Below are 26513 nucleotides of genomic sequence, written 5' to 3' on the forward strand. Positions count from 1 at the left end.
TATATCCACACATTCTTATTTGGAACAACTGAAAAAGCTATGAAAATACACTGCTGCATTTAAAAAAGTATTTATTTCAATGCAAAAGTTTGTTGAGTATATACAACATGACCAGTACAAAACGTCAACAACAAATAAAACTTTTTTTCCTGTATGGTCTGCAGTCGAAAGACAAAGGATTATTTGTAACTTCTTGCAACATTATCCAGAACTGAGATGAGCTAGACTAAGAACAAAATCTCTTTCTGTGACAACATTAAAAGTTTCTTGACTTACATGAGCACCTAAAGTCAATTTTATCTTGTTGAAATAACTTGTGAAAAATTTATTCATCTTTATTTTGAACAGTTCTCTCCTATTTGTGTTTGAATAAACTTATAGTAGTCACAGACCATTTCAACGCCATCTATCATCTTAAATGGTTATCTATTGCAAGAAATTACATCACAATCATTACCGTTACAGGCAAATTCTGTTTTATCCTAAGCATCCATTCTAACACCAATAACCAACGATCTAGCCATTTTTAAATGTTGACAAAAATAAATATGATAAAGGATTCTAGTTATACATGAAATGAAATTGTTGTAATTGGTGCAATCTGCATACAATTAATAGTATTACAACAGAAAATTATACAGCCTGATCCAAAAAGTATTATGGTAACTTATTGCTGCTAATTATGCTACAATGCCTATTGAGTTTTAAATCGGTTATTATAAAGACAATTTTAAAATATTTTGCAATGAGATTATAGAACAGTTCACTTATGTGAAAAGTAAGTTTTGTTGGGTGAAACAGATTAAATTTCTTAGATTATTAAATTTTTAAAATGATAACGATAGAAGTTTAAAATTAAATTTATTAAAAATCCTACACATTCTAAAATAAATTGATTATTGAGCAAAATCTATGAAAAATATATTTTAAACTTATTGCAATGTCATTGTATTCTTAGCACCTTATAGAATTGGGAAATTTGTGATCGGATATTATACGTAATTTACACCACCATATTATGCATCAGGCTGTATAATATAGCTATAGCGCATTGAGCAGAGAACAGTGCGGTACATCGTTATTGTATAAATATGCTATAAAATTTCAGTCATTGACAATCTCACAATGCATATACCTATCTCTTTGTAAAAACTGTAATGAATATGAAATGTTTCTACTTGTACTCGTAACACTGTATAAAATGCGATAAATTTTCTACAATACTGAATATTAACCACATTGTAACTATAAAAATTAGTCAACAATTGAATGTTTCAAGATTAATGTTCATTATATTGTTATTAACATAGCTGTAAATATAATAAAGCATCATACTGTAGCAAGCTAAAATGGCAGTGCTTTGATACTTCTTTGAACCAACAATGTATATTGCTTTTGTTGAAGGCACCTGAGAATTGTTTTAGATTTTCGAGGTGCGCGTGGGCACGTTGTATCGTCCATTTCCAATATATTTAAAATATGAATATGATGATTTCGTGTTACGTTGCGTATAAGGAACTACATAACAGTATGTAAAATTGGGTCTACGTTCGCACTTTGTGAGGGATGTCATAATAAAATACGCTCTATACTCGTGACGCACGGCTGATATAACACTGAATATATATCTTGAGAAAAGATGTGTGACTATTCAACGAAGACAGAAGGATAATATATTTTTTTATTGTATTATCATTTTTAATTGGTGTCGATTAGACTACGTAAAAACCGCGTGAGACTGAAAATTTCAAAGGAGCGAACCTTGGCAGAAATCATCGTAATTGGGTCGGCTGTTGCTCAATAGTAGGATTAAAGCTAGTAAAAAAAAGCATTACCCTAGCTGCACATAAATCCTATTTCGTATACTCAATAAACAAACTGATTCCCCAAGATATACACGGTGTGATTGGCGAGTGCACTGTCCCCTGGTCGCGGCGCCTACTTCTTGATGAGCTGCACGACGTCCTCGTCCTGCACGGTGTGTCCGAGGCCGACGCGCTGCGGCGAGTACTTGGTGCTGGTGCCCCACACCAGCGCGTACTTCAGCTGCGCGGCGAGGGACCGGTGGATCGCGTGGCACACGTGCTCCACTGTCACGCCCTGATGGTATATACGTTTTATTTTTATTCAACCCCCAAAAATAAAATATTATTTTGTATTTTTATGAATTGGTATTAAATAAGAATTAAATAATAATATTTTTATTAATGAAACAAAGTATTGTCACATTAATATACAGACCATTATGAATTGTTTGGTAACGAAAAGTTTAGTCAGACAGTTAGTGCTTATTATGATTATAAAGTCAAAGCTGCCAAGGGAAGTAGGACAAAATAATTTCAACGTCAGGCTTCTCATGACTACCAACAAACAAGGCTGTTATATTGAGTACACCTTTATAAAGAGCTTGAAATCGCCCCCTGTCAGGCAAGGTAAATATAACAATCATTAACAGATTAACCTTTCTTAAAATAAGTCCATCGTCAAAGTCTGGTGGCTGTCCGGGCTTCTTGGTGTAGACGCGTATGAGGCACAGGTATTCCCATAATGTCTCCAGCAGAAAGTCCAGATTCAACTTCATGTTACAACTGCAAACAAATAACTATTTAAATACGCACCGATGACGAATATCAAAATTTAAAGGCGATCAAAACGCGCGGTAACCGCGATGCAGTGGAGGACTGTTTGGTACATTTACCAGTGCATACTAATGTGTGCATTCAAAACGCCCGTATAAAATATCCATTTCGTTAGTGTGTATAAAATACTACATACATAGTTTATAACTTATTTATTTGTAACGCTTTTACGCATTAATGCAGTTTGAATTTTTTATGCAATAAGAGCAGCTATTTTATAACATTAATCTATACTAATATTGTAAAGAAGAAAAGTTTGTAGGTTTGAATGGGTTAAAATCTGGAGCTATTGTCGAATCTTTATTGAAAAATCCTTCGACTAGAACGAACTTATATTATTCCCGAGTACTATAGGCTACTTTTTATCCTTGTAAAATAAAAAACGGCACTTTTATCACAGTAAATCTTTTCCACGCGGACGAAGCCACGAGCAAGCTAGTACATTATAATTTTGAACTACCTTCATCAATCTGGTTTGGAAATATTTTTTTACACACAGCGCTCTAACCTGACAACAACAGAGTGCGGCTCCCTGGCTATCCTGTCGACTTCCTGTATGGAGATCTGATCAATCTTGTTGTACACGTACAGACACGGCAGGTACACGCGGTTCGCCAGGATCACGTCGATCAGATCGTCCGGTGTGCAGTCCTCGCGGAACAGCACCTGGGTTGGTAGTATTGTGTGGAAGTTCAAAAAATATATACAAAAAACCGAAACAATTCAGTGACCTATGGTTTGAAAAATTAAACATAAATGGAGGCCCATTTACAAACTTATACATAACTATTTAAAGTCGGATGTGTTTGTATAAGCAGGCCCTTGCCAGGCTAACAAAAATAGGGACAGGTTACATTTTTTTTTACTATTGCTATAAGTATTTCTTTTAGCTCTCATCATATAATGAGAAAACAGAGCATATTTTTATTATTTGAAGGAAAATTATTTTTGCAATTATTAGTCCCATTCTTTATATCAATTTGAAAGTATACAATGGTAACATAAGATACATGTTTTAAAAAGTAATATTACCTCGGCATTAAATATTTTGTATTCATGTAGTATCATTTGCACCATTTTCTCATCAACCTTGGTTAGCTGGCATGTTGAGTTGAAAGATAGACCTCCACCTTTCTTTACCTGTAATATGGGGTTATTTATTCATTTACTTAATAAGAAAATAACAGTAACTGCTTAAAAGTCCAATAAGATAGGCAAGGCTTAGAGCTTTAGCTGTACTATTGCCATACTGAGGTATCAGATGTAAGTCTCAATTCCTTGTTAATAGGCCACATAGGCTACAGCCTAGGAGCAGAAACCATAAATTCCACAGTGCCATTCCTACTCTTTCTATTCACAAAATTACATTCTATATTAATATTGAAAAGAAAATAAACAATTTATAGCAGAACAAATTTTGGAATAGTTCAGAAAAACCTTTTGTAATAGATCCAATTTTGGTCAGGAAATCCTTCTAAGCCACAGTCATATATTCAGAATCTACACAAACCTTAAAATAAATATTAGGTTTAGTCTTATTGAGCCTGATGCCAACACTCTCCAACTCCTTTTCAAGCAGCTGCCGGTGCACATACGGCTTGGTCGCATCCAGCATCATCAGCACCAGGTCTGCAGTACGCGCCACCGCTATCACCTGAAGATTATGTGAATATTCTGGAGGATTGTGGCTTTTTGGTTTTTTGTATCATTTAAATAGGTGTTTTGATATTTATAGTAAAACTTCAGCTTTGTGATACTGTGAATTAAGTGTGTGATATTATACAATACTTTACAAAAATGTTATAAAATGATCAATTAAACCCACTCTAGTGATATCTTTGGGATATTACCGAACCATACTACACAACAATCAACATCATTGTCATCATAATGAAAGAAATGATTATATTCTCAGTTTCCCATTAATTTACCCTATATAAAAAATAAACAAAGTATATGTCACCTGTCTTCCTCTACCCTTGCCCTGTGCAGCACCTTCAATGATTCCAGGCAAGTCAAGCAGCTGTATGTTGGCACCTCGATATTCAATTACTCCAGGAATGCATGTCAGGGTTGTGAACTCATAGCTGGCAGCTTCTGAGTGTGTGTGCGTCAATGTCGAGAGCAGAGTTGACTGAAATTATAAGAATACTGTAAAATGTGTGATCCTAACTCCACATTTAGGTCACTAAAAGTTGCTTCTACAACAGATTGATGATGCAATTACGATGCTTGCCTTATGGTAAACACCATGATTGACCATAAACATAATAAAATATAAGCCTAGAACTTACGTAAAAAGCACTACTTACTATCCTAGAGAAATAGTTTTATATATATGGTGGGAGAGAGTGGTTCCAGTTGAACTATCAGTTATAATGGACTGAGCATCATTGTAACCTAAATACAATTTTTTTAATCCATTCTTTATATCCCAATATTGAAACTCAACTTGTTAGTCACTTGTTGCATCAGAAATGCAGAGTATATTTATTTCAGAGGTCATCATTAATAAACCTTGTTTGTTATATTTAACTAGCTTTTGCCCGCGGCTCCGCCCGCGTTATACAGTTTTTCAGGCTAAAGTTTTCCGTTATAAAAGTAGTAGTTTCCCGGGAGCCTCTCAAACTGTCTCCATACCAAATTTCATCTTAATACGTTGGGTAGTTTTTGAGTTTAACACGTTCAGGCAGACGGATGCAGCGGGGGACTTTGTTTTATAATATATTTTTTAGAACTTTTTAAGAGGAATAATCCCGTCATACATCATTGTTGCATAACTTTAACCGTTTACGCAGCGCACGCAACGGAAGCTCTCAAAACTAATAATTTTTCCCCGTTTTTGCAACATGTTTCATTACTGCTCCGCTCCGATTGGTCATAGCGTGATGATATATAGCTTATAGCACTCCAGGAACAAAGGGCTATCCAACACAAAAAGATATTTTCAGTTCAAACACGGTAGTTCCTGAGATTAGCCATTACTGCTCCGCTCCTATTAGACATAGCGTGATGATATATAGCCTATAGCACTCCAGGAACAAAGTGCTATCCAACACAAAAATATTTTTTTCAGATCGATCTGATAGTTCCTGAGATTAGCCATTACTGCTCCGCTCCTATTGGTCATAGCGTGATCATATATACCCCATAGTACTCCACGAACAAAGAACTATCCAACACAAAAATATTTTTCAGTTTGAACCGGTAGTTCCTGAGATTAGCCATTACTGCTCCGCTCCTATTGGTCATAGCGTGATGATATATAGCCTATAGCACTACACTAATAAAGGGCTATCCAACACAAAAAGAATTTTTCAGTTTGGACCAGTAGTTCCTGAGATTAGCCATTACTGCCCCGCTCCTATTGGGTATAGCGTGATGATATATAGCCTATAGCACTTCACGAACAAAGGGCTATCCAACGCAAAAAGAATTTTTCAATTTGGACTGGTAGTTCCTGAGATTAGCGCGTTCAAACAAACAAACAAACTCTTCAGCTTTATATAATAGTATAGATTGGCAACATAAATTTAAGCTGTAATAATTGCTGTATAAATAATAAATTTCTTACCTTACCAACAGAGGGGAAACCTATAAGAGCAACTCTTGCATCACCTGACTTTAGCACATCAAACCCTTCACCCTTATCTCCACCCTTCTTGGAGGGCTCCAGTAACTGTGACCTGTATTTAGCAAGCTTGGCCTTCAGCAGTCCCAGATGGTACTCGGTGGCTGAAAAGCATAATAGTTTTGTCTTGGAACAAATATTGGTGGAATAAACAAACATTTGTCTCGGTATTGAATTTATGGATTCTTGTTTTATAAGCAGTTTTTTAGAAGCTGTGTTACAGTGAATATTGTATGGAAGAAACCATTTTGTATAATGTTTGCAATGTTGTCTCTTATTTAAATGAACAATAGAAATTTATGTATTCATAAAATTTTAATTGTAATATTTTATGTGTAGAAAGTATTAAATAGTTTATGTTCGCATGAAATTCGAAAACTTTTGCAGATGATAAATTATTTTGTGATAAAAATTTAGAAATTCTAATTAAAAACCAATTAATTAAAAATCTAATATCCAACTAATGGAACTTAAAATTAATCCATTTATCATTACAAACAATATCGTAGAATAGTGATATTAATTAGTACTCAAATATATAGGTCCATAGGCCCACATAAGTGGCTTATTAAAAACATAGTATGTATCTATGTATAATGGTTTGCCAAATCATGGATTTATCGTAGCCCTCTAAAATAGTTAGCAAATTTTATAGCACATTATTTGTTTCGTGTACAGTGTCACTATTATTATCTTTGATTAGCAGCACTCGCGACATTAATTATTATAAAGCTATCAATAGGTTTTACGAGTTTCATAAATAAATGTAACCAAACATATAATGTGGATACTCCCATTACCTTTATTTTTTTGAGTTCTTGCTATTTCTTTTTCGATTTCCGATATTTTCTCTAGAATACCCATGTTTCTCAAACTTCTGCTGACAAAAGAAGTCTACCACGTAATCAACAAATAGTGACAATTTAAAAGCGCTAATATGATATCACTATAAAAAAAATGGCATTTCGTTAGTAAAATATGCTTTTAACACATATAAATATTACTTTTTCTCTATATTTTTATCTATTTGATCACAAGTCCCAACGACAGAAGTTAGGTTAGTTATGTTCCAGGTTTGCCGAAACATCAAGCCTAAAGAAGGAAATAGTTAAACTCTGTATTATTATGCTTATATTAATTTAGTAATTGAACAAATGATTATTTTATAAAATTCTAGGAGTTCGAGCACGCATTACTTCATCAGATGATATAATTTTTTTATTTTAGTTTAGAAAATATTGTGTAAATCATGCAAAATATATTATGCCGAAGTTGGTCTATGTTAAAATTCACAGTATTGGTATTACTGGACCAACAACGTCAATTTATTTTTTTTAATAATTTACGAGCTTAGGTAACTATATTATTCGGAATCATATAATTGACATAATATTATAATAAAAAATAAGGTTTTGCGATACAAAAAAAAATGTACTTTATAAGCGTAGCCATCCCGACACTTCTGGACATTTGCACGGCATATAAATTGCCCTCTATTTTCAATTTTCTCGTACCTAATATGGTTTTGAATAACACGATGCATTTTATTACTCTTACATTTTGTTTTATTCTGCTATATGGGTAGTTATAACAATATATGGTCCATTAAACAGACATAAATATCATGTTAACAGAAATGCTATATTTCGCAATTTCAGTTTGATAAAAGCAAACCAAAAGCGTTATACAAAATCAATTGAAGATATAGCTCTTGAATATGAAGATGATAAAAATTCAATGATTGCAGTTACTGAAAAAGGTATATTTATGCGTGTGTGTCATATTCCTAGTTAATCCTAACCTTTTACTGTGGTAGAGGCAAGGGGAATATTGTTTAAGCCTTTTCATCGTCAAATGCATGTTGTCTGCACAGCTCGTGCGTTTATAAGAGCCGTCCACATCAGCTATTTCACAACGTTTAATATCTACAATTCTTTAGAGATAAATTGTTACAGAAAACTCCGATTTATACGAAGATTTTTATGACGAATTAGATAACCGAATACGTATAGAACAATCTATGAACATGATATTTTTCGGACCTCCTTCATCTTTCATGAGACTTGATCCTGAAACTGTTCTACATATCTTGTTATACACAAAGAAGCATTTGATACCCATTACTAGAGCATTACTAGCGTGGGATATTATTACTGGTTCGTAAAATTGTCGTAATTCTGTATAGCATATCTGCATAACCATTTATATTAAAGTAATTTTACACTTTAAAAATAGTCTTAATTGTTTTTGATGTTTGTACTACCAAATAGTTGGATTACCACAAAAACATTTTTCTTAATTTTACGATAAGTAGATCTTTAACGAAGTGGGTAATATATTTTAAAGAAAGCAATATTTGTAGACGGAAAAACAGCAGCTTATTTGCAAGGTCGAGAGTTCTTGGCGTTTGGTAGTTTATTAAACGTAATACCGGAAGAAGATTTGTATTATGTAAACTTCGGCGATCCATCCGTATTAAAATATTTCGCAAATCACAACGTTAATTTGCATAATCGAAAGGTGAGTAGACTTCTAGTCGAAGATAACAACAACGACAAAGGCATCTTCAGTACATATTTAAGAAATATAACTTATTTTTTTTATTCTCACATTAACTACGTTGAAGTTACAAGTCTTGAGAATAGGAAGATTTAAAACCGAATCCTTCGCAACTTGAGAACACAGATCAATTAATTGTGTATCTTACACAAACAATTAGCTCAGTGAATTGAACACGCTACCCCTGTTTTGTAGCCGGATCATAGACTGTTGCACTATCGTGTCGTGCCTGACCCTAGAAACTTCTGGTTAATCACAACAGGTGGCGCTAGGAGTCTTATAAGTAACGTTTGAATATTTTGCTTTACCCAATATAATATTGCAGCTTCTTTCAAATTTAGCACTGCTTTCAAATAAAAATACTTTCAAGGCAAACATACATACTTGTATAACATGTAATAAAAGCTTACAAGTTATAGCTATGTCAGGAGGTAAGTATAAGTGTTTGAACCGCAACGAAAGTGAAATCATGTGTGTCAAGGTTATTTATAGGAAAAGTGATGGATATGAGGTGTTGTTTAAAAAATGAAATAATAACGCTATGTAGTAAGTAAATGTTTCTTTACATCTAAAAGACTAGCAGTAGGTAGGTAAATAAAAAAAATATCTCAACTGCTTCTTGAACGCATTATTCAAAACAAATAAGATGCAATTCCATCAATCTATTCCTTGCTTTCCTAATTTTTGATCACTCAGATTAAATACTGAAGTTATTGTTCTGTGTTTGATCCATTGAAAATAACATGTGCAATATTTATTTTTGTATCCGACTATTCCAATATTTCAGATGAAACCAAAAAATAAATCATTTTTTTGCTGTAGTATGGTGTCTTGGTGTCGGCTTATAGACGATACTTTGGGAACAACTGGCATGCAAACAGCACCTATATTAATGAACTTGGATATCTTTTATGCGGATTTCCTTCTACCGACCTACAGAAAATAACTCCCAGCACGTTTCGAGAGATTGGTGTCGATGTTTTGGGAAGATTAAAAAGATGCAGCGTCAATCAAACTAAGGTACCTCTCTGTGAACACAAATACATAAATAAGTATGACCACTTTTTAACTAAAAAAAAATAAGGCAAGGACCAAGGTATGGATATGTTTAGGCGATCTACGTATACATCCTAGATCTCGTACATCCTAGAGCGCTAAAAATGTATTTAGCTACTTAGAAAAAAAACTACTGTAAGTAAGTAATCTCATCCAAAAACTGACATGAATATTCCATTACCTATTTTCAGACTCTGTACAACATAGCTACTCATCCAGACGCGTATGGTGAACCATACAAATGGTCCTCGCACGAAGTCACCAGACTAAACAGATTGCTTACATGTAAGAATGCAATATGAAAATAATAAGGAACTTTATAGCGGCGATTATAAACAAAGTTACACCTTTGATGCTTCGGTTGAGATAAGCGTAATCACTAAAATTTTGGTGGGATTTTCAAATTACTATATATTGCATACTATTAGAGTTAAAACAGGTACTTAAGTACCAATATATATAAGATTGAAGTAATTTTAATATTATTTTAGGTATCCCTGAAGAAGATATCAGTTCTATGCACTTAGAAGCAATAACAGCCATAAGTTCCGCCGTAATGAAAAATATGCATCAAAATAAATTACAATATTTTACGAAGCAGCAAATATTGCGAATGAATCCAAAAACTAGAAGAGTGTATGTGTTGAGAATGCAATTAAAAAATAGTTTGGATATGAGTCACCTCACAGAACACACTAGTAATACATATCTATTGAAAAAGAGTCTTTCGTTGCTTTTTGTTATAAACCTCATTACTATTTTATTGTAATTAACCAAAATGAAATGTTTAACTAAATTACAAGCAGATATTTATGATTAAATATGTATATCAAGAAATTATATTTTCTAATATTTTTATTTATAATTTCATCGTTGGATATCCGGAACTTACAGAATGGACCCGGAAGTTCCTGTTTAGCGGGAAAACTATAATGCTACTTACATAAACATATTTCTATTGTAATAAAAAGGTTATATAGATTAATACGCTTTACAACAATAATGATTATTTTTGCAATGTCGTTCCTAATTTTATAAAACTCATGAAAAAAGTTGAATTGGAAAAAAAGAAAATGGAAACGGATGTGCCAAAAATGTATAAATAATTAATTTTATGGCTATCCGCCTATAATTAAAATACTTTTAACTGACGAATTATCTTTTACTACTCCTATAGACCGTGTAATTATTCATTTACTTTTTATTTTTACGAATATAATTAATTTATCCATCAGTATCTTTGTTTAAGTGTAAATAATTTTCAAATTTTTGGTCACCATTTTGTTTATGAAGACGCCATTTTGCTATACTTAGGAATTACGCTGAGGCATTCCCTTTTATTATTAGAAATCACGGAGAACGATCGCTAAAATAATTTTCATAATTATTAATTTAAGTTAAATACACAATCTAAAATGCCTCCTGTTAAACATTATTCGTCTAGTGAAGTGAATCAGTATGAATTATCGTCAAGATTATTGTCTTTAACCGAAAATACATCGTATACACTTACACAAATCAACGGGCAAAGGATTTATAGGAAAGCTCCTCATGCGTGGTCAGGTCCGGAGCCGTCTAGAAGCTGTGAGGTAAGATGTAGCTGAATTCTTTTTTATATCTAATGGGTAGTAATCTTATGAAACCAAAAGCAGGTAAGAGTTTGAAGAATTAGTTAGTATTATTAGTAGAAGAAAACTTAGTTCACCTTTTTTATGTCACTATCGTGACTATAGTAGGTAGATAAGTATAAATATTTAGTTTATGAGGTAAGTATTTATTGTAAAACAATATTCCGTGACATTGAAATATTGATGAACATACAGTACTTACCCAAGTATCTAGATTTAAATCGCTATGTTTGGATTAGCAAATCCTCGCTGCAATATATTGCGCAAGAACTTTGATGCATTTACATTAGCGGCAATATTTTAATAATTCTATACTTACACCCGCGACTCGCCGCAAATCTAACAAGGTTCAAGATGTACAGAATACGGGTTTCCGTGATTGTTTACACCGTAAAATTACTTGCGGAAGTCGACTTCTTCTTGCTAATCTAAACCCTGCTATCACTCAAAAAACCTTCAAAACTGAATAGCAATAGGAACGCGTTACGCGGCTCTCAAGCCAGATAGTGAATTATCAATTTGTTTATTAGTGAACGATGTTAAACTGTATATACTTACCTTTTTCACGGGGAACAACGCTTTATCGCTGTCACCATTGGGGAGTCAGTGGAACGGTTATGTTGGTTTCACTGGTTTTACGGTCAAATATCGGAAGTCGGCCGTGCGAGCATTATGTAAGCCATACACGCTACGGTCTACCGGAGAGGTCATCTGTGCAGGTATGCCTGCGCAGGTAAGAATTGTTTTCGATCCTGCGCCGGTCGCTGCACAGGCTCAAAATCTGCACAGGTCTATTCCCACACACATTTCGGTCTACCGGCGCAGGCATACCTGCACCGGTGGACCTTTCCGATGGACCGTAGCATGTATGGCAGCCATTAGGCAAAGAACCTAACAGTATGTAACATACATTGTACACCTTATACCGGTATACCAACCAAAACCCGCGGTAGTTTTCTTCAGCGTAGTACACGAGACGACCCCGGTGTATCTCAATGCACTAAGATAGCTATGCGGGAAAAAACGACATACTTACATAACAGCCGATAGAACTTTGAAAGGCTGATAAAAATGGGTACTTACAAAATATTATTAAATTCAAACTCAAATAGTAGCTCATACTATCTCACGCTTTTACAAGCATGGTGCAGGAACTGTTTGTCTTAGTTTTTACCATCGGCCGCCTGCGTGACGTCGATACCCCCCCTTTTTTTTTTTTTTTTTTTCTCTTTATTACGTCCACAAAACTGGTTACAAACACACAACTTTCATAAAATAAAGTTTTAATACAACTTTCAAAATATTTGCAACCTTCTGGAAGTGAACAAACACGACATGCACAAATTAGAAATATCATGAATGAATATGAGAAATTGATAATCCCTTATGAGATCCCTTGGGGATCAAGGTCCGACTCCCAATATCTCTGTCAGTATATTTTGATCGTTTGTACTGCACTTAATATCGGGTACAATTAACCTTAAGCTGGGTTTAGACGAGCTAATTCTAGCAGCAACAGAATATTACGCAAGAATTTTTAGATGCATTTACAATGGCGTCAATATTTTAATAATTATATTATACACATGCGGCCCGCCGCATGTTCTGCAAGCTTTAAAATAGTAGTAAGCTTGCCGTGATTGTTAACACAGTAAAAATGGCTTGTGGTACTTTACTTTTACCAGTTTTTTTGATAATCTAAACCTTTAGATTAACTCACGCGATACACCGGTGATTTTAACCCATTTTCGAACAATAGGTATTCATCGGAAGGATCCCTCACGACTGCTTTGAGGACACGCTGGTGCCGCTTTTCCAGCAGGCGGGCGAACTTTTCGAGTTCCGACTCATGATAAATTTTTCCGGTTGGAATAGAGGGTAAGATTCAATAAAAATTTTAGATTGTGGCTCCTAGAGGGTAAGATACTAACATGGTTTTGATAGAAAACGCAGCTATTGTTATAGAAGAGTAATGAATCACTTATCACCGTATTGTGGTGGCAGCTACTTGGACTTTGATGGTATTTTTGTTCGAACATCATGAGGAATATGTTTGTAGGCGAATGAATGAATTGTGGGTGCAGTGCACTATTTACTTCTCTGCCCATGTATTTCTTTTATAGGCGTGAGTGTAAGTGTGATGTAAAAAATCCTGCGTAGTTACAGCTGATTACCTCTTTAACAGGTATGCGTTCGCGATGTACACGACCGACGCGGAAGCTGGCAACGCAATCCGTTTGTTCAACAACTACATGATAAGACCTTCTTGGCAATTGGGTGAGTTGGGAAACGGTGAAAATATTGTCCTGTAAACGTTACTGTATTTTAACAACAAAATGTGGAAAATTTGTAATTGTGTAACATGTCGATACATACATTTAACTCAAATTTTGGCTAGCCTGAAAAGACATGAGTTGTATAGTAGTTATTGACTTTTAGGGTTTTAGAGGTCGAGACGTGTCATAGATGGTGAGTAAAGTTGATTTATCTTTAGACACTGATTGTATAATAATAAATAAGTGGTAATGATAAATACCTAGAAATGATTGTCCAGCAGAATAGTTGGCAATAACAATAATTAATCGCAGGCGTGTGTCCTTCGATCAACAATTGCCGCATATTCATATCTCGCATCCCGCCGACGACGGCGTCGGCGGAGATCGTGCGGCTGCTGTACGCGCTGACGGACGAGGTGCAGGAGGTGCGCATCCGCCGCTCGGTGGCGTCGTGCGCCGCCATCGTGGAGTACCGCTCGCACCGCGGCGCCGCCATGGCGCGCAAGGCGCTGGTGGCGGCGGCCGCGGCGGCCTGGGGCGCGGGCGCCCGGCCCGCCGTCGACTGGTCGCTGCCGCAGTCGCCGCAGCTGCTCAAGCAATACCGGGAGGTATTATGATACTATTTCCCATATTTTATATAATTGCAGTTGTAACGCATAACATCTAATGCGACGACATACTGAATGTGACATATGAATCTTTGCATTTTCCAAGAGAAGTATACTCCAACTACGAAAGTTTTGATTACATTTGAATTTTGCAATGCAATGAAATAGCTGAAGTTTAATTTCCCCAGACATTTTTGTGTTAATCCGACTTGTGTAGTAATAATGGGCTCGTGGAATGTGTCAGATCGGTCGCTGGACGCCGGAGCGCGGCGTGGAGCTGTCGCGCGCGCCGGAGGAGCCGCTGACGAGCTCGCCGCCGCCCGCGGCGCCGTCCTACACGCTGGAGCCGTGGTCGCAGGCGCGCCGCCTCCGCATGATACACGAGGCGCAGCGTAACGCCGCGGCCGAGTGAGTACGCGCTGTTATTGTTTTATGTAGTTGCGAAGACCCACCGTCACATCGTCCTCATGAAGTTTATAAACACGATAACTAGCTTACTATACGTAAGCTGGAGGCCAAATACTTAGAATAAAATTTCACGCAGTTATTTACGTGTTCGTAATAATTGCTATAAACCTTTACACTGTACAATTTAAATTATTTTCCCTTTATTTAATATTTATAGCTCTCGATATTGTTTTTGTGGCAGCTCTTTGCGTAAAGCATCTCATTCGGGACTGACCGAATATCAGTGCATTACAATATGTGTGCCGATATTCACGTTTCATGTCACAACAAGGATACTTTTATCGGCATTGAGACACCTGCTTACAAGCTTGGAATCTGATATTTAGGACTTATTTCGATATGTCGTCTAGTTACTTTTACAATTATTAGTAGGTATTGTTGATTTGCAAATAGGATTTTCGTTAGTTGAATTTAAAACAGACTTCGAAGGCAAGGTGCTAATTTGTTTCTGACAGGTTGCGTGAACGCTTCGATTGTGTTCGTCTGATTATGCAAACGCAGCCGTGGTCAGCGCTAAAGGCGCATGAAAGTACAACTTAGGGAAATTCCAAGTATTTGAAGGGCCGTGACATCTTTTACATTGCCTATTACACAGTGAATTGAAGATTTTTTTACTGGTTCTCATTTTTATAAAAAGTTATAGCAGTTAGTGATTTAAAGATCACCATTCTGAGGCCTATTATGGACTATACATATGAACGAAAAGGGGAATCAGAATTGGAGTTTTTAAACCTCTACGAATCTTTCAAGCAGTGCAAACCATATCATTAATTAACGCGACTGTTTTCTGTGAGATAGTGGTACTTCCTGATTTAGGCTGTTCGATCGTGAACGCGATTCTACTATTTAGGACGAAACGTTGATCTGTGTTAAGGTGGTCGACTCGCATGTCGAACGGTACCGAGGGCCTGCTGTCGTCCATGTCGGCGCTGTCGCTGGGCGGCGGCGGCGGCGGCGGGCTGCGCGCGGGCGAGCGCGGCGTGTGGTCGGCGGGGTGGGCGGGCCCGGGCCCGGCCGCGCCGCCCGCCGCCGCGCCGAGCGACTTCAACCCCTGGACCGCGCGCCATCCGCTGCAGGAGTTCATCGCCAACGGCAAGCACGCCCAGTGAGTACGCACTCACCACGATGCACTAGCTTGGGACGGGGGCATGGATTGTAGCACGATTATGCAGCGCTTTGTGTTTGCTTGCGCGTTAGCTTTTGTTATTTCTTTGACTGAATAGTAGATGGATAATAATACGCACATATTAAAGTGTTAATGCGAAAAACTGTATGAAATAATAATGATATGAACAACATGGAATAGTGATAAAGCTGCATAATTATTCTGCAAAACATGCCAGCACGAATTTCATTTGATTTTTGTTGATGTTGATTAATTTATTGCATGAATTAAGATTGCACTGTTTGTTTATGACGCGTTTGTTCGTTGTATGTTGGAGTGCGAGAGATAAACACATGGCAACTGATGTTAACACATTAATTAGCCAAGATAATTCTTTGTAAAATGCACTTGACAGTCAAATGGACTTAGTCTAATTAATCTAGAAATGTATGTGTGGGCTTGGTATAAAGTACTCATGTATATTGTAATTAATGCATTTACGTTATTTACGATTATAATTAAATGGTTACATACCTCCTGTTCCACTATATAGGTCAACAAGCTATAATAAGCTAGCACTTCATTGTTCCTGTGAATAAACATTAGTCTCAGTATTTCGACTATGATACAAGATGTTTAATGTCTGGATAACGAAATTTGCATGGCCATGGTGTACTTTGAAATTACTCTAAACGGGATTAAGAGTAATTTAACCTTATATTATATGGATTTAGTCAAATTTTCTGTCAAAGATGCTTTTATCTTGATGTCTTGGTCTGTTTTTATACTTCAATATTCATGTGCCTAAAATCATCAGGGTATGAGGTATCACAAATTTGATGTACAACCGCTATGCGTTGACTATTGTTGTTTCTAGATAACTAATAATGAAATTATTAACTCTGTATCTTATTACAATAGCTGAGCTTGCAAATTGTGTGGTTATAGCATTTTTCTGATATGGAATGTTTGATATTAGGTAAATGGTTATCATTTCACAACCTGTTTCAAATTTAATGCATTGTTAATAACGCGAACTAATTTTATTATCCGAATCGGAAGATTTTAGCTTGTGACACGATTAACACTAGTATAATGGTGAAGGGTTAAAAAGTTTTATAAATTAACCGGTAAATAGTAAAAGCTACTAATCCCATGGCTTGAACATTTTTGTACATTGTTTTTACTGATGCACTGTGTCTGATTTGATCTCTCGCGCTCCCGGTAATGTCTAAGAGAGGTAAATGTAGTTTTTTAATTTTCGACTTTATTTTAATTTAATCCTAAATGTATTTTAATTAAGAATCCAATTGAATGGCGTAATTATTTATGTAAATTCGAAGCTTTTATAAGGCAACATCGGTATATTTAAGCATGAGTCTTCATATTGTAATGTTAGAATACGCATTAAGGGCAACCGTGTGTCGCCGAGGCGCGCCCAATGGCGCCGCGTCACTGGCTTCTTTCATTTTTGATGTTTTTTCAACGAAATATTCATGTTGTAATTTACTATTACTGTGTATGAATAAGTCTATTTAAAATCAGGTTTTAAGTAAATCAATTTGGAACTGTTTTCTCAGCAATTATTTAAATGCAGCATTATGAAATTATCTATCTAGTACGAGCGATTATCGTAACTAAATGTAAACATTTTGTAGCGACACAAAATGAATTTATCTCTCGACGTTTTGTCTCATTTTTAAATAATATTGCATGCCAGTGTTGATTAATAAATTTAAGTATAATGGTTTAATGTGTGTGCTGTTTTATTTGTTCGTTTTTTTGTGCTTTGGTATCTCCGTACTAATTTCGCTATTATTTCGCGATCACAACATTGAAACTCAATCATTATTACATCAACTTAATATATCGAGCAGCTTTTTTTTAAGTAGATGGGGATTTTATAGCATGCGCTTCAAAACCAGCGCCCTAAACTTTCGGTAGCATATTTACATAATTTTTTATACGTTATGTAACTAACATGTAAAGAAAAACCTCCTTTGTATACGAAACAAATTACTTATCCGCTTTAAACAGAAAGCAATATTGAGGATAAGTAAATCAGTCAGGCATCAGCCTGGAACTAGAACACTTGTCGCATTCAAACAAGCTAGGTGGGCGCGACATCGTAAAAACATTGACGTTATCTAGCGTACGATAAACTTAATCACTGCACCAAGTTAGCAATGTCGCGCTTGCTAAACAGCTTTGGGCTCAAACAAAACACAGCTGCCGCGAGGAGCGGTCGTCCGCCGCGTGCCATGACGAGTGTTATGTCACCTACATAGTTACGTAGTTGATAAACAGTGGACGTGTGGTCGTGCGCTAGTGCAGCGCGGGCGCACCAGCGCCATGGCGGTATTCGACAAGTGGGTCGCGCTCAAGATACTGGAGTTCGTAAGTAGCTTTTTAACATAAACGTTGCGACATGTGCCGTGATGTAAACATTGGATTTGGTAATGTTTGATGTATGAAGAGCCTCGGGCAGTGTGGTAACTTGAAAATAATGCTATTGATCGGAATACAGAAGTGATTGGGTTTTGTAGTTGATCATAGGCTACGGTGAAATATTTCTATAAAAAATAACCATGGTGGTGGAGCATATTTAATAACCTGGATTGGATATGGGTGGCGAGTTTAGAAAAACTTAAGAAGAGGATGGTAGATGCTATATTGAGGTGATCAGTAACTATTAAAATTACATTATAAATACGATAATCAACTACATTTCAGGTATTTGTGCGGATTATGAAATTGTTGGCACGTTATTGTATCCGTTTTTTTTTCATAAGTTGGCAATTTGGTTCGTGTGAGTCTTGTTCAATGACCTTCACCGCCCATAAACTCCCTTATTTTGACGTGAGATATCTTACAATGCAAAAACTACATCAAGCTATCAGACTGTTAGTTTTATGATTTGCGAGGTATCGGTACTATTCCGGTGCAGTCCACACATTTATGCCGCTATAAATATGTCTACAGCAGGGCTTCGCCACTTTAAATGATAAAGCAGAGTATCATTCAAGCTGAGACATTGAAGACTTGTTTCTTGAGTGGGAAAGGTGTTATCTGTTCAGCTCTGTGAAATTGTTTATGCCTATTTCTAGCTTTATAAACACATAATTATTGCGGCATTCATATAATGCCATACATGCACATATGATAAAGTATCAGCAGTATCTGAGATTACTAGATTGAGTTAGGGGTCTATGCTAAATTGTTTTATAAGTTCTAGTTGTAATGAAATAGCAGTAAGCATGCCCTAGGGCGTAACTATTTTCTAATAACAACTGCATAAATGGCACATAAGCCGCATTTTGGCAAATGTGAATATTTTTAAGACCGGCTGGCTGGCTGCCTTTAATTCTGGTGAAAACATGACAAAAATATATGTATGAAACGTAGGAAATCTGAAAAATACGCGATTGATAGTTTATTTAGGGCAGCTTAATCATGGGCACGTGTCGTTTGAACTTTATCCAGCATGAAAAACTAGATCTGCGCAAAATTCGCGTGCGAGTTAGGTTACATACATTTTTAATACTTTCAGGATGGGCTAAACTTGCGTGACGGAGTTAATTAGGTCGTGTGTAATGCAGAAATTAATTAGCACGTAAAGTTAACGGCTTCATGTTAAAGTTGTATTTGTTCCTAATTGTCTGAAAACATGTAAAGTCACAACACTTTTTTGGAAGTGTGAGATATGATCTTAAGTATCTTGGTAGCAATCCCAAATTCTAAAGAAAAGCGAAACAGCAATTGGTAAGGTATTTGTGCATACTTTATATAAAATAATTCTCTTACTTCGTGGTTAACATTACCGATTATTACTATTTATTTATATCATTTCATAATTGTGTTCGGTCTAACAATAAACTTTTCTATAAAATTCCATAAAGACAACGCAAGTATTTACCCAGGATTTTAATTCTGATTGTATACTGGCTTACGCCTCATAATGTCATGGCCCGGGAACCGGGTAAATCTCTGAGATCTTGCGTATTCTAATGATTGCACATTTGCTTCTCCCTTTTGAGAGGGGTTAAACCAGCAATCATAGCATTATCCCTGACAGTAAACTACTTATGTGAATTAGATGCACCCTCATTCTGTTAATAGTCAGGTACCTAATTATTCTCTGCAATCTTAAGGACGTGCGGCAGTCAATAAGTTTTATTATGGTATAAGGAAAATTATAGATTTTATTGCACCACGTGTATTTGTGTAAATGGAAATATGGCTATACGGTATAGTTATCATGGCGTATTTTAGAATTTCTTACGAGTTTATATTTATCAAATTAGAGTGATGGCATAAGAAGGAGTAAGTGGAAACTCGGTTACTGAATGAGCACTATAGACACTAGCCACTTATTAGGGTACAATTCCAAAGGAATCCTTAAATTGGTGTCGACATTGTGAAAGAATGTAACGTGGGTGATTTTTAGGAATCTCCAATAGTCTCACTGGCTGCAAAACATGCTTATTCTCCTTCTACACGCATATTTGGCTATAACATGACATATAATCATTTCACATAAGTAATTATTATTTTCGTACTTGTATCTCACTTGTACTCGTACTGAATAATACTGATGATATTTCAACTGTAGGTAATTGTTTTTATCCACCGTGCGTTTTTTCTGAGTCCTTATAATAACGAATATAAAATTTTAAGAACTCCCAAAAAACGTATATTTAACCATGGTATTAAAACTAGATAAGCTTACTGCTGGTGATTATTTTTTATGAATCATCAGCGTGTAATTAATAGTGGTTCTGATGCGTAATTGCGCAAATGACCATAGATCTTACCTTGTCTGCTCAAGACCGCGACTGTCGTGTATGTGATTACGTATTATTTATTTACGTGAGGAATGTTGTAATACGCTAGATAATACCATTAGTACCTACAGATCTATATATTAATGGAAATAGTTTACTTTTAACGACTGCGTAAACATAGCAAATATTTGCGTATCAAATAAATAATCAATTACTTTTGGGCAGTTGCATTCTTTCCCATAGTTACTTTGTAGTACCAATACAAATACAGATCCCAAGATACTGTTCTTTGAAATAACTCTCAATCTTTGAAAAAGTTCATGACGTCTAATTGGGTTGTAAATAGCACGAAACAGATGCGGTTTATAGTGTTTTGATGCTCAATTGGAAACCAATGCAAAATAACTGATGCTATCGCAAAACAGAAAGATTTTTTGAATACTGATTAAGCGGATTCTTCCATAAGACAATTCATTGCGGTATAATAATAACTATTCCTAGGTCATCAAAGATGAAGACTGAATATACGTGTATTCAATTTTATTGTTTCCATGAAGCACTCGAAAATATATTGATTTTTAAATTCCTGTGAAGTCCTATTATTTCAAATTTAAATACGACTATTTGGTGTACGCATTACTAAGAGTTGTACTGTAGGTTCCTACTGAGTTTACAAATTATGGTTAGGTTAGAAATATATCACTGAAGTTTATATGCACCAATTAACTACGCTTTACTGCAGAGAAAATGCTTACTTAATTTGGAGGAAAGAGTTTTCGACTAATCTGCTATACTGCGGTTGACCCGACCACTGCAGCATCAGTCGTACTTCGTATTACGTTACCATCTATGATTTAGGTATGAAACATCTTGTTTATATTCTTTAGTACTAACGTTGAAATATTACAAAATAGATAAGGTACCTACTTTTTATTACGTTTTTTTGTATTTGTTGCCATTTGCTAATGATCGTATCAAAGTCAGAGTCAGCATTGAAACTTTTCCGTATTCAAATCATGCATATGTTTACTTGTTGCCTAAATAATGGTAATTACGTAGTGGCCAGCTTCCAATGTCGCTCCCACGGCGGCGTGACGTCACGCGCGACAATCACCGAAGATGAAGGACCGACGCTCTACCGTCCATTGTTAGGGGACAATGGAGATGTTTCCTTTTGGGATACGCTTCCACAATACCGTCGTTTAGTTACAAGGTTTCTTTAAAACATATGCGACTTAAGCAAGTTGCTATTTGGACGATTTTTTTATCTTGTTGAAGAATATCGTAATATTTTTTAAACTTTGAGATGAAATTGTGACCCCCTAATCAATTTCTCCACTACTAGGTCACATACGCCCATAAGCATATACTATAGAGGGGAGGCAGGATGGCCCGCCCTAGAGTTGCTTGGTAGCTAGTGGCTACTGGCCACCTACAATTTCGTGACTGAATACTACCGCTATATTTTTTTTAACCAAATTTAGTTTAGGACAAAGCTCCCCGCTGGAAAATAACTTGTTAAGCCTATGCCTACACCCAAGCGCAACCGAAGGAATTTGGATCACCCAAGAACAGCGTGTTGTTAATGTGCACATATGATACGTATAAACAAAACTCTGGTTTCTTAAATCTCACGCGTATTTATTGCGGTGATTTTTCTATTAGGGCAATAAAACAACTTGTGCATCCACCACGGTTCGCAGAGCACGAAAATGATTAAATTCCGTCCAATGATGTGACAGATGCAAGCTCATCTTCATACCGATTACAAAGGAATAAGGGTATGCTTACACAAATTTAAATTGCGTGGTCTAAGATTGATGCATTACACATTACTGATTGTCAACCTAAGCTATTAGCATGTTACCACCAGACTAAGGGGTTAATTAATATTATGATAGGTATGTGCTTTACAATAAAACTATACTGATTCATTGTACAACTAAACACGTGCTTTCAATAATTATTATTCAAAACACAGCCAGTTTATATTGACGCTTACAACATGTTTTGACAAGCGACCCATTGTGTGTTTAGACTCTAGGTGAGCTATGCACAAATACCTGGTTATGCAAGCTTTTATGTCACCATGCCGTCGATGCACCAAGTTCTGCAAGATATGAAGGTGTAAATAATGTAATAGTACATATCTACTACTTTATACTTACTTATTTAATTTTGAATATTTGATATATGACTACGATTGATCTGTTGATTAATTCGCTTGAGAAAACGTAGAGTATCTTTTTGCTTTTCATATTTAGAATGATCATCTTTTCATTTTTTGCTTTTCATGAATACTTCAGATTTTGATAGAAGCAGCTCTTTTTTATAATTGTTTTGAATGACGAGACGAGGTTGCCGTTCGCCTGATGGTAAGCGATACAACCGCCCATAAATAGTAGAAACACCATCCAATATCTCGAATTACAAAGTATTGTTTGGTATTCCACTGCGCTACCCATCCTAAGACATGAGATGTTAAGTTTTATTATGTCCATTAGTTACACTGGCTACAATGTCATTCTAAGTTAAGCTTCTAAACTTCGTAATAATATGAGAAAGATTATAATGGTTTTATGGAGTATAAGTATGTTTTGTTAAAATCTATTACTAAATACATATAACGACTCACTTTCATCACCTTCCCAGTTGTTCTGCGTGGCTTGTCTGGTCACGCGGCGCGTGTCGCAGGACGATGAAGCACGGCTGGCGCTTCTACTACAGAAGTTGTCGCGGGAATGGTCCCTGCTCACCTCTGTCACGTGGGACTCGGTCGGTGGCGCATTTGCTGATGCGGTTTATGGAGGTAAGTGAAGTTAATCTTTGATCTGTTGAGCTGATGAGGTCCGTCATTTGATATCTTGCTTGACCCCTCCGATAGTACAGTGGTGGGAGTAGTGGGACACTATAGGAAAAGGGGGGAGGGATTTTGGGGGACGGGAGGGTAGGAGTAGGACTGGACCCTTCTTTTAGGATAAGTGCTGAGGAGAAGGAAGGGAAAATGTTCGCGAGCCCTTATAGGCCTTAATGTGAACGTACAACCAACAGGTAAAAATTTTGAACTGTGTGCCTACGGCCGCGGCAAATGTCCTCCAGTGCAAGGGCATGTATTCGGCGGGGAGACCGAGCACGAGAATTGCCCCGTGGGAACGAAGATATGGGTTTGGTATAGCTGTATTATTCGTGGTTACGTGTCGCACTGTAACTAATTTTGTCTACAGCTCTTCTTGCCACTAGGTGGCAAGTCTCTCGGATACGAGGGTCCTATTACGTCGCTATTATCCCAATGTCTTATTCCGTCGCCAAGTAACATAGATTAAACAAAAATTCGGCGAACTTAAAAGATAGGTTTTATTTACATGCATACATAATTTCATATAAATATTTCGACTGTAGTGTTCAGAATTATAGTCGTTTATAAATAATCTAGCATCAAATTTTCTTTTCAGGTTACATGATAATTACCTTCGGATTGATTTTGGGCAGAGTATTCCAAGAGATTCCGAGAGGAAGAAGAATACTTGAGGGTTTTTTTCTTGGGTTTGGCATGCTGTTCTTTTTAGTACTAGGTGAGATAAATTTGGATATACTTATTATGTAATTAAATAGTTAATTATCCTCAACTTAGGCCCTTTTTATTTAGTACAGGAACGAAATAAAAAAAAATCTAAAATGGTTTAACAATCAAACAATTTAATATTATTAATATTGTCAGTTTTAAAATACTTGATCTGGAACCTTACTACAGACACGGTGTTTAGATTGTCCACAGCAGGTTTTTATAATTCTTATTTGTTTTTACAGGAGGTTTGGAATTAGCGTCACTCGATTCTGTACCGCACAAACTTATAGTAAACGCAGCCGTGCTTGGAAGCCTGTCTCTAGCTGTGGCTGCGCTATTTTTAATCGATTTAATGGGACCAAGGATCTACTATGCAACTAGGCCAGCACAAACAGATCCATTGGTTAGTATTGTCTCTTCTCCCAAATCTGAAAAGAAGGTTTCGATCGTCGCGTCACCTCCAGTTAACGGACTGTTACCAGGCGATAAACAGAACGGTCATGTCCCACCAGAAAGACCGAAAAATTTAGACTTGGAAAAGAACAAGCCAGACACTGATTTTGAGAAGAATAAGGCAGAGACGGACTTGTTCGAAGAACCCAAATTGAGTTACACGAAATTTGACGATGTTGAAAAAGATGTTTTAGAGAAATCAAAGTTTGGGTCCGTGAGGAATGGTGTTGAAGGAGGCAATTATGTGAGGCTATCGGATCCTTTGTCGGAACCAGATCGATTACATTACGAACGAGAACTAGCAAAATTTAATGAGAGGTATTTCAGGGACTACTTGGATAATTTTGCTGGAAAACTCTCTGTTAAAGAAAATTATTTGCCAGAACTGCAAACACCAGTTTTCGCTAAAGTGAAACCTGGCCGTTTGAGAAGTTTAAATGAAGAAATATCACCCTCATACGAACAAAAGGATAGATCGAAATCTCCTTCTAAAGCGAAACAAGTCAGTACCCCGACATTACAGCAGTTAGAAGACTATTTGAGGGGCTTCGGGCGTTCGAAGCGAGCTGATACTCCAGCTTTATTCCCCATGGAACCAATTGAAGAAAAAGAACCGACAGATACGGAAGGTAGGGCTTCGGGCACACCTACAGATCCTGGATTCGTACAATACACGGCTAATAGATGGCCAGATAAAAGGGATTTACGAACTCCGAGACACAGCCCGTCATAATAAAGACAACTTTATCTTGGTAATGACTGATGAATTTTGGATCCACCTAGTGTGCATGTGTTAAATTGGTGTGCCATGGTAACGTATATTTTTATCGGAAAAACTATGAAATAAAAAACTGTGTATGATTAATTGACTATTTATAATTGTATGGTTTAATTTATATGAACGATTATTTGTGCTTCCGATGAAAATCTGACCTTTTTGCCGCCATAGCAATGTGTGTGTTTGAGAGATTTACGTCAAGATTTAATATAGTTTTTAAATACACTAACGTAAAACAAATGTCTAATGTGTTTTAATTAGTCCCAAAAACTTCAATTGTGATGTGGTTTTTATTTTTCCCACCAGAAAATATGTTTGGAAACAAAAGAATTAACGAGTTATGAAGGTAATGACTTGTTTTCACGGATCCTAGTGGCTCGCAGGAAGTTCGTTGGTCTGTGTCGGTCCACACGTTTAAGTGGTAAATTACAGTTAATTTAAAAATAATGATTTTGTGTGTCACACGCGTGTAGATGGAAGTCGGTTATCCTTGTCCATGACAACGCATGGCCCTAAATCACGTCTCTTATGTTCTGTGGTCATCGTAATTAAAATAATATAAAATGTTTAATGGATATTTTTCACTGTACGTGTTTATTCAACACGTGAAAGTAGTCAGATTATTTACCTAACGCCAACTGTGCGTTTCATAAGTATTTTCTATGTCTATGTTCCTAAGTTGAGTGGCTCCTTTTTCCATCATACATAGGTATTTTTAAAAGTACTGACATATTATAAGTTTTCACTTTATTAAACAGGCTTTGTAAAACTTGTGAAGTAAAAACAATGTTTGCAAAGCAGCTCCCATAGAGGTGCGTGGATGTTATGCGAAATAAGCAAGTCCTAGGTGCTTGTTGGTAATTTGTAGAGGTAAGAATTGTGATAGGATTACTTATGGCGTTCAATAGGCTATTACTAAAGGAATTTTTATAATTAACTACATAAGTATGTAATTTAAGGCAT

The 26513-nt window shown here is 36.2% G+C and overlaps 4 protein-coding genes across 4 annotated transcripts; 3 read left to right on the forward strand and 1 right to left on the reverse strand.

Annotated features, from left to right (window-relative positions):
• Positions 1–54: 54 nt before the first annotated feature.
• Positions 55–7347, reverse strand: LOC115444816 (developmentally-regulated GTP-binding protein 2). Its single transcript, XM_030170740.2, has 8 exons — positions 7071–7347; positions 6214–6374; positions 4603–4773; positions 4150–4293; positions 3672–3779; positions 3148–3305; positions 2462–2588; positions 55–2100 (listed from the first exon to the last, which is right to left on the reverse strand). Exons 1-8 carry the CDS (start codon positions 7132–7134, stop codon positions 1939–1941), a joined length of 1095 nt encoding a protein of 364 aa, XP_030026600.1. The 5' UTR covers positions 7135–7347; the 3' UTR covers positions 55–1938.
• Positions 7348–7721: 374 nt separating this feature from the next.
• LOC115444829 lies at positions 7722–10727 on the forward strand. Its single transcript, XM_030170763.2, has 7 exons — positions 7722–7851; positions 7929–8029; positions 8226–8426; positions 8633–8790; positions 9652–9849; positions 10077–10170; positions 10377–10727. Exons 1-7 carry the CDS (start codon positions 7790–7792, stop codon positions 10652–10654), a joined length of 1092 nt encoding a protein of 363 aa, XP_030026623.1. The 5' UTR covers positions 7722–7789; the 3' UTR covers positions 10655–10727.
• Positions 10728–10950: 223 nt separating this feature from the next.
• On the forward strand, positions 10951–17709 carry LOC115444834 (probable RNA-binding protein 46). Its single transcript, XM_037437915.1, has 6 exons — positions 10951–11474; positions 13273–13391; positions 13699–13790; positions 14102–14397; positions 14642–14805; positions 15740–17709. Exons 1-6 carry the CDS (start codon positions 11301–11303, stop codon positions 15972–15974), a joined length of 1080 nt encoding a protein of 359 aa, XP_037293812.1. The 5' UTR covers positions 10951–11300; the 3' UTR covers positions 15975–17709.
• A 458-nt stretch (positions 17710–18167) lies between these two features.
• On the forward strand, positions 18168–25790 carry LOC115444828. The gene is made up of 4 exons (XM_030170762.2): positions 18168–18367; positions 23407–23563; positions 24207–24326; positions 24562–25790. The coding sequence occupies exons 1-4, from the start codon at positions 18323–18325 to the stop codon at positions 25503–25505; spliced, it is 1266 nt and encodes a 421-aa protein (XP_030026622.1). The 5' UTR covers positions 18168–18322; the 3' UTR covers positions 25506–25790.
• Positions 25791–26513: the final 723 nt, after the last annotated feature.

The sequence above is a fragment of the Manduca sexta genome, chromosome 12 (genome assembly GCF_014839805.1).
Source record: "Manduca sexta isolate Smith_Timp_Sample1 chromosome 12, JHU_Msex_v1.0, whole genome shotgun sequence".
Lineage (NCBI taxonomy): Eukaryota > Metazoa > Arthropoda > Insecta > Lepidoptera > Sphingidae > Manduca > Manduca sexta.

What these genes read in the sequence shown, in the direction of transcription:
- LOC115444816 (XM_030170740.2), bottom strand. Translation starts at nt 7,134, where the DNA reads ATGGGTATTCTAGAGAAAATATCGGAAATCGAAAAAGAAATAGCAAGA. An exon ending in AAGAACTCAAAAAAATAAAG is followed by an intron (nt 6,375 to 7,070) that starts GTAATGGGAGTA and finishes TATGCTTTTCAG; the next exon opens with CCACCGAGTACCATCTGGGA. An exon ending in GTTTCCCCTCTGTTGGTAAG is followed by an intron (nt 4,774 to 6,213) that starts GTAAGAAATTTA and finishes TTATAATTTCAG; the next exon opens with TCAACTCTGCTCTCGACATT.
- LOC115444829 (XM_030170763.2), top strand. Translation starts at nt 7,790, where the DNA reads ATGGTTTTGAATAACACGATGCATTTTATTACTCTTACATTTTGTTTT. An exon ending in TGTTTTATTCTGCTATATGG is followed by an intron (nt 7,852 to 7,928) that starts GTAGTTATAACA and finishes TCGCAATTTCAG; the next exon opens with TTTGATAAAAGCAAACCAAA. An exon ending in GATTGCAGTTACTGAAAAAG is followed by an intron (nt 8,030 to 8,225) that starts GTATATTTATGC and finishes AAATTGTTACAG; the next exon opens with AAAACTCCGATTTATACGAA.
- LOC115444834 (XM_037437915.1), top strand. Translation starts at nt 11,301, where the DNA reads ATGCCTCCTGTTAAACATTATTCGTCTAGTGAAGTGAATCAGTATGAA. An exon ending in TTTTCCGGTTGGAATAGAGG is followed by an intron (nt 13,392 to 13,698) that starts GTAAGATTCAAT and finishes CCTCTTTAACAG; the next exon opens with GTATGCGTTCGCGATGTACA. An exon ending in CAGCGTAACGCCGCGGCCGA is followed by an intron (nt 14,806 to 15,739) that starts GTGAGTACGCGC and finishes ATCTGTGTTAAG; the next exon opens with GTGGTCGACTCGCATGTCGA.
- LOC115444828 (XM_030170762.2), top strand. Translation starts at nt 18,323, where the DNA reads ATGGCGGTATTCGACAAGTGGGTCGCGCTCAAGATACTGGAGTTC. An exon ending in TGCTGATGCGGTTTATGGAG is followed by an intron (nt 23,564 to 24,206) that starts GTAAGTGAAGTT and finishes TTTTCTTTTCAG; the next exon opens with GTTACATGATAATTACCTTC. An exon ending in GCTGTTCTTTTTAGTACTAG is followed by an intron (nt 24,327 to 24,561) that starts GTGAGATAAATT and finishes TTGTTTTTACAG; the next exon opens with GAGGTTTGGAATTAGCGTCA.